Consider the following 7,031-nt stretch of genomic DNA (forward strand, 5'->3'; position numbering starts at 1 on the left):
CCGAGAGTCCGACCCGGGCACAGCTCCCTCACGGGTCCTCCGGCAGCGGCGGCGGCAGCGGCGGCGGCGGCGGAGGAGCCCACCGCCCGGGCCCCGATGAGTAACTCCCGGAATAACCGGGTGATGGTGGAAGGGGTCGGGGCCCGGGTAGTGCGCGGCCCGGACTGGAAGTGGGGGAAGCAGGATGGCGGGGAAGGCCATGTGGGCACGGTCCGGAGCTTCGAAAGTCCCGAGGAGGTGGTGGTGGTGTGGGACAACGGCACGGCCGCCAACTACCGCTGCTCCGGGGCCTACGACCTGCGCATCCTGGACAGCGCGCCCACTGGTAAGTCATGGCCACCTGGCCCGGGGCCTGCGCGCGAGGGGGGCAGCGGCGAGGCTGGGTGGGCGTCGGGGCGCCGAGAAGCCGGCGGTGGAAAGGGAAAGAGCCGCCACGAATTTTAGGTTCACTGCTCTGTAAACAAAAACTGGCTTTAAAGACCCCGGTACCCCCGAGGGACTTGATGGCCAGACGTACAATCACCGGGATGCTTTCAAGCCTGCGAGGCACAAAGCGCCGGGAAGACAACAGACAGTTCTCTAGTGAAGGTGGCTGGAGAAGCCTGTCTAATAAGCCATTGAAATTCATCAGCCACTAAGTGATAACTGCCTGGCCATATGGTGTTTAGTTGATCGGTTACAATTGCCGAGGGGCTGTTGGTTTCTCAGATTTGTTGAGATTTTTTTTCTTCTTGTTTGGCCCCTTCTAACACACAGACTTGGAGTAAAGTGCTCCGTGGGACCCTGTAAATCAACTTTTCATATGGATTGCTTAATTTTTATTGTTTTTAACAATATGGAAAAAAGTCTAAGTTATCGAACCATTTCTTTATGTTAAATACTTTTTCCAAATGGAAGTTAGGGAACATCTGATTTTTTGTTGTTGTTATTGTTAACATTCATCTCACATGTAAGGTTATGTCACAGACTTATCTATTAAACAGCAGTGAGTCAGCCTCGATTCACAAATTTTTCAAAGATGTTTGTTAGTGACACTAGAATTCTAATATATAAACTGAAGGGGTCCTTTCACAAAGTAAGGATCTAGTTTATTTTAGTCTAATTCATTTTTATAGTTTTATGTTTACCACTATTCAATAGATTATGTTTACCACTCTATTCAATAGATTATGTTTACCACTCTATTCAATAGTTCAGATTAAAAATTTGATACTATTCAGAGTGTATAAGTAAGCTTCTTCTAAAACTATGAAAGAGCTGGGCAAAGCTTAAATCTGAAGTGGATTCTTGGTTATTGTTAGCAGCAATAAAATGGAAGTTAATACAGCCCAACTCAGATTTTTTTAAAAGATAGATTATTTATATTTTTTAATATTTATTTTCATTGACATCTTCTGCATTGTGTATTCTCCATAAAATTCTCACCACCAGTTCACTCGTGAATCGTCATCATAGTAGTCCCTTGTGCTCTTCTCTTCCTGCCCTGATCCCTCTCCTTCCATCTCATAATGTCTCTTACCCATGGTTGCCAGATAGTTTTGTTTTATTATTATTATTATTGCTATTCCCCCCCCATCTGGTTTCCCCTAGATTCCTCCTAAAAGTGAAACCATTTGATATTTTTCCTTTTCCTTTCCAACTTAGATTTTGAACAGATATTTCATAAAGTTATGTTTGTTAGCTAGCCTTTTAAATATGGAAAGCATGTATATACCAAAAAAGTCGGGGGAGGGCAGTTATAAATTTCTTTTGTTTCCTTACAGAATATTCATTATAAGCATATATATTAATATACTGTAAATACACACTTCCTTTTAAGCACAGATGGTAAATTGTAATCTCTTCTACACTTTTTCTTTTTTTAAAAGATTTATTTATTTATGCATACTAGAGCTGGGGTGTAAGCCAGAGATGAGAGGGGTGAGAGGATTCACCTGAGTCAGAATGGGGAGCAGAACTGGGATTAACTGAAATACACTACTGAGGGGAGCACTGGGTGGGTCAGGAGAGGTCTGCTCTGCCAGGTGGGCCACCTTCCTGGCTGGGGTTGAACTCTTGCTGCAGTGGCCGCAGATTGCTCCATAAAGCTGTGTCTTAACCCCTTGTGCCCCCAGGAGGCCCCTCTTCTGCACTATTGCTTTGTTTACTAACATATAGTGGTAGCACATGTCTTCTACCTTATTCTTTCATAGCTGCATGGTTTTCTGGTGACTATGTGTAGTAATTTATTTAACCAGTGCTTTATTGATGGGTATTTATATGGTTTCATGTCTTCTTATTTACAGTGACACAGTTAATAAATCTTTCTACGTATATCCTTATGTATATGTACTTGGTATTACTGAAGTGGAATGGCTGCATGTAGGGTCACATATTTAACATTGATAGAGACTGACTAGTTGTCTTCCCAAGGCATTTTACCATTTTTGCAATTTCAGCCATACTGTATGAGGCACAGTCCTTCCTGCACACTCTTAAAACTTTATCATACTACTTCCAGCTAAAGTTTGACTATGGTTGAATAATTTGGAGGCATCTTGGATCAGTAATTGTCAGTATGGGGAAAAGAAAATATCTTTCCAGCATAAAGATAAAGAGTACCAAACCTGTACTACAGTGAATTTTGAAGGGATTGATGATAATGATGTCTATATCACTATAGTGTGGAGTATATCTGTCATATAAGTAACCTCATTTTCTTATGTAAATGTATTTTTTAGAAGTAATGCTTAGGATCTTAGTTTAATTTATAGGATAATTTTGTACATTAATTTGTTGTGTGTAGCAATTTATCGTGTTAATTTGATTCATTTAGCAAACATTAAAAAGCTCTTCTAGATATGAATAACTTTCATATGAAATGCTTGTTGAAATTTATTTTAATTTCTGTAGTCTAATTTCTACATTGTCTTTTAAAGGACTAAATGAATAACAAACTATTGGCTCTGTTTTTGCCCCAGGACTGTAATGCAACTTTAAATGTTTTTCTTTTCTAAGTTTTTTTTCTTCAAAATATTTACTAATAGGTGTCCACTATTAGGTTAACTAGTATATTTATTAAATTCAGTGCTTGATATCTGTTTACATAATAATAAAATTAAAAAAATTAACCTTTCATTCTGATATAGTTTTAGGGTTGTAAAAAACTAGAATATTAAAAGAGTTTCCTTTTACCCTATTTTCTTCAGTTGTTAACATCTTTACAAAGTGTAGTTGATATTAGGAAAATAGCATTAGATATTATTAAATAGTCCATTTACCTTACTGGTATTTCAGTAGTAGTCCAACTCATGTCTTTTTTCTGATTCAGGATCCAATCCAAGATTACACTTTGTATTTACTTGTCTTCTAGTTTTCTCCCATCTGGACCAGTTCCTCACTTATTCTTTGTCTTTCATGACCTTGACACTGACCAATAATTTTATAGGATATCCCTCACTTTGGGTTTGTCAGCTGTTTCCTCATGATTAAATTCAGATGATGTTCTTTGACAAGAATACCATAGAAGTGACATTTTGCTCCTATCAGGAAGTACATACTACCTAGGTCTCATTAAAGAGAGTGGTAACTTAACTTAGAAACCAGCAGTTTTATTCATCTTTGCTTTATATTATCCAGCAATATAATATAATGTAGTATAATGTCAACATGAAAAAGGCATGTAATGTCTTGTTATGAAAATACTGTTAACATCATGAAACCCCTCAAAGGATTTTAGGCATCACCCTAGATTTAAAAACCATACTTTGAAAATCATTGACTTGGAGAGAATCATTGACCATCAAGGGGCTTTTATAAGAATGTTCACAGCATATTGTATGTAAAGCAAAAAATTGGGGAAAAAATTTGTATGCATCACTAAGGAATAGGTAAATGAACTGGGTGAATTTTTTCAGTAGATGTCTGTATAGGTAAGAAAATTTACGTTAAGCAAATAAAGCCAAAAAATAAAGTTTTTCCTAAAAGAGTACAGAATTACTATTTATTGTTTAGACTAGGGCTCCCCACTTTGGCATAATGGCTGCTTTGGACTGGTTAGATAATTCTTTGTTGCAGGGAGCTGTCCTGTGCTTTGTAGCCTGTCTCTAGCCACTAGTTATAGTTGTGATAATCCAAAATCTTTTCAGACTTTGCCATATATTCTTTGGGGGCAGAATTACCCCCATTTGATAGCTATGGTTTAAGGATAGGTGTATGTGTGGTAAAAGTGTAACAAAAAAGTAATAGTAACTACCAAGGTCAAGGGAGTAGATAGATATCTTTCAGCTGAAGCAAGTGTAGTGTCTTGATGGAAGTATTCTAAAGGCTTTAACAGACATTCTGATTTATATCTTAAACTGAGTGTTACATTTTAATTCTTTTTTTGTGTGTGTTTAACATGTTTCAAAGTTGACCTTTTTTTTGGTCTTCTATTTGCCAAGATAACTAAGCTTGTCTTTGATTATTCTTTGTTTCTTATAGTCACATTATAATACTAGAAAGTTTATTTAGTATGTATGGGAATTAAATGGGTAACCTTTAAAATAAAGCTTTGTGAAACTTTTCTGAGAGCTAAGGATCCTTGAATAATTTGGTCTTTGTGAATCTTTGAGATAATCCCTCATCCTGTGTTAAAGATATTTGTCTGGCAGTTTAATGTGTGGTCTGCAATATTTTGACATTTAAACTTTTTTCTTTCATGTGACAGCCATGGTAATTTTGACTTTGTAATGTATGTAGGTTAGTCAAAACTTGAGAAGCATTTAGAATATATTGGAATGATATAATTTCTATCTTATATTCAGATATGTTTTTAAATATGTGTAAATATATGTGATTGTTGAATTAGTTTGGAATTTATGAAGTCTGTAATCAAGTAGGTATAGTTAACAGGTCTACCTGTTAACATTCACGTATTGATTTTATAGGATTTGGAGGCAAAGAATATATTTTTACTTGTGAGTAGTTGATTACAATGTTGTCGTTACAAAAGAGTGGAGAAAACGATTTGAATTTTCTATGTTCTTCTTCCCTCCTAGATATGAATAATAAAATGTTAGCTGGTTTATTCAAAACTAGCTTATAGTAGTTGATCCAAGCTGTTCTAGAGGCAGTTCTTTGTCCTTCATTTACTCCCAAAGAGTGCTTCTTAGGTTACATGTGGAAAAACTCTTTAGGTATCAGTATTTAGTTGAATATTTAAAAGTGCTTACCCTGGATAAAGAATGAAATGTATTGAAGCCCTTAGTTTTTCATTTATGAGACTTTCTCTTTTCCTTCTGATCTGTTTCTAGAACTACAGGAGAAAAGAGTTATGTAAGGGGCAGAGCCTTAGAAAAAAGGACTTTGGGAACATTATTTAGGGGATAGGATGTCAGACATAGAAAGGATGAAGTATTAGAGAATTTCCTGCTAATGGTATCTGTAAGAAAACTTGATTTATCTAGAGATTCCAACTATTTTAAATTTTTGTAAAATATTTTCTCATTCTATTCCCTTCTTAAAACAATAGTCTAAATGATGAAAGTTCATTTCATTTTAATACTCCTTGTAGTTTGCAGCTTGGTTGAACTAAGGACTGTTAACAGTCGTAACCCATCTACCAGTACTTCTCAGATTTTAGTAAGCATACAGATTACATGGGCTCCTTAAAAAATGTAGACTATGGGCCCTCCCTGGTGATGCAGTGGGTTAAAGCACAGCACTAAGAAGCTAATGCCACTTCAGCATGAGTTCGATCCCTGCCCTGGAGGTGACCCACATGGCACGGCAGAACTGCTGACCTGACAGCTGCTCCCCTCAGCAGTGACTTCGTCAGTCACCTGTTCTGCTCCCTACTTGGTTTCTGGCCTGTACCCCAGTTCTGTATGTATAAGTAAGTAAATCTTTAAAAAATGTAGATTATGATTGTTAAAGTCAATTAGAGTAGTTCTAATAAAGCTCCCAGGTGATATTGATGTAACTGGTTCATGGACACACTTTGAACAGCAGTATACTAATGAATGTTTCTTGATATGTCCACATACTGTTTTCTTCTGTTGTCCTCAGCAGGTGCTACATCTCAATTGTCAGTAATGTATGTTTTCAGTTTTAGAGATTGACTTTATTTGGTGGGGAGATGTCTGTGAAAAATGGAAATAAGGAAACATGAAACAACTTTCTAATATATGTATTTTTTTCCAAGTATGGTATCAATATAGATTTCTGATTCTGTCTTTATTGCCTATTCCTCTGGTTGGATTAGATCTTTTAGGATGTTTTCCAGGTAGTTGGCTACCAGGGCCTCTTTTCTACCATCTTGAATTTTTATATAGTGTGATCCATTGCACTCTGTGCTTCTGGGTATTGTCACAGATAAGCTGTGTTGTAATAGTCTTTTGCACTAGATTACTTGAGCAGCAGTGTAAGTGTGTGTGAGTGTGATATTCATGTATTTCCTATTTTCAAGGAGAGCTGACTCTGAATGAACATTTTCTGAATGAAATACTCTTTTCAAAGAACTTTTGACTCACTTAATCGGAGGTTAGGAAATATATTGAAATAGAGAAAAGCAAACAGGTTCAGGGAGATTATATTTCTCGATTCATGAAAACGGTGATTGGCAGATGTAGGAATGAACAGTCGGTTAGATTGTTGCTTCCCCTCCTCTCCTCCATCATTCTCTTCTTTCATTTATAGTATAGTAGCTTAGAAGATCACCATTTGTGCTACTTTTCCAGTGGGGAAATGGATTGGGAAATTTAAGTAAACAACTGAGAATGAAATTTGTGAATTGAGAAGTGAAATTTGTGATGCTACCTATTGTAAATTGATAAAGGATTTTTCTTAAATGCACTGCTGGTGGGAATGCAAACTAGTACAACCACTATGGAACACTGTTTGGAGGTTCCTCAAACTGCTAAACATGGAGCTTCCCTATGACCCAGCAATCCCACTCCTAGGTATCCACCCAAAAGGCATAAAGACACTGATTGAAAAAGATACCTGCACCCTCATGTTTATTGCTGCTTTATTCACAATTGGAAAAACATGGAAGCAGCCCAAATGCCCAA

General features: G+C 37.1%; 1 protein-coding gene across 1 annotated transcript in view; it reads left to right on the top strand.

Moving 5' to 3' along the window:
- Positions 1-12: 12 nt before the first annotated feature.
- MIB1 (mindbomb E3 ubiquitin protein ligase 1) overlaps positions 13-7,031 on the top strand; it is a 102,932-nt gene continuing 95,913 nt past the window's right edge. The window contains exon 1 of the mRNA XM_004683780.2: positions 13-325. Within this exon, the coding sequence (XP_004683837.1) occupies positions 97-325 (229 nt within the window). The 5' untranslated portion in view covers positions 13-96. The remainder of the gene's footprint in view (positions 326-7,031) is intronic.

This window comes from Condylura cristata, unplaced genomic scaffold (assembly GCF_000260355.1).
Source record: "Condylura cristata isolate star-nosed mole 26May11 unplaced genomic scaffold, ConCri1.0 scaffold00016, whole genome shotgun sequence".
Lineage (NCBI taxonomy): Eukaryota > Metazoa > Chordata > Mammalia > Eulipotyphla > Talpidae > Condylura > Condylura cristata.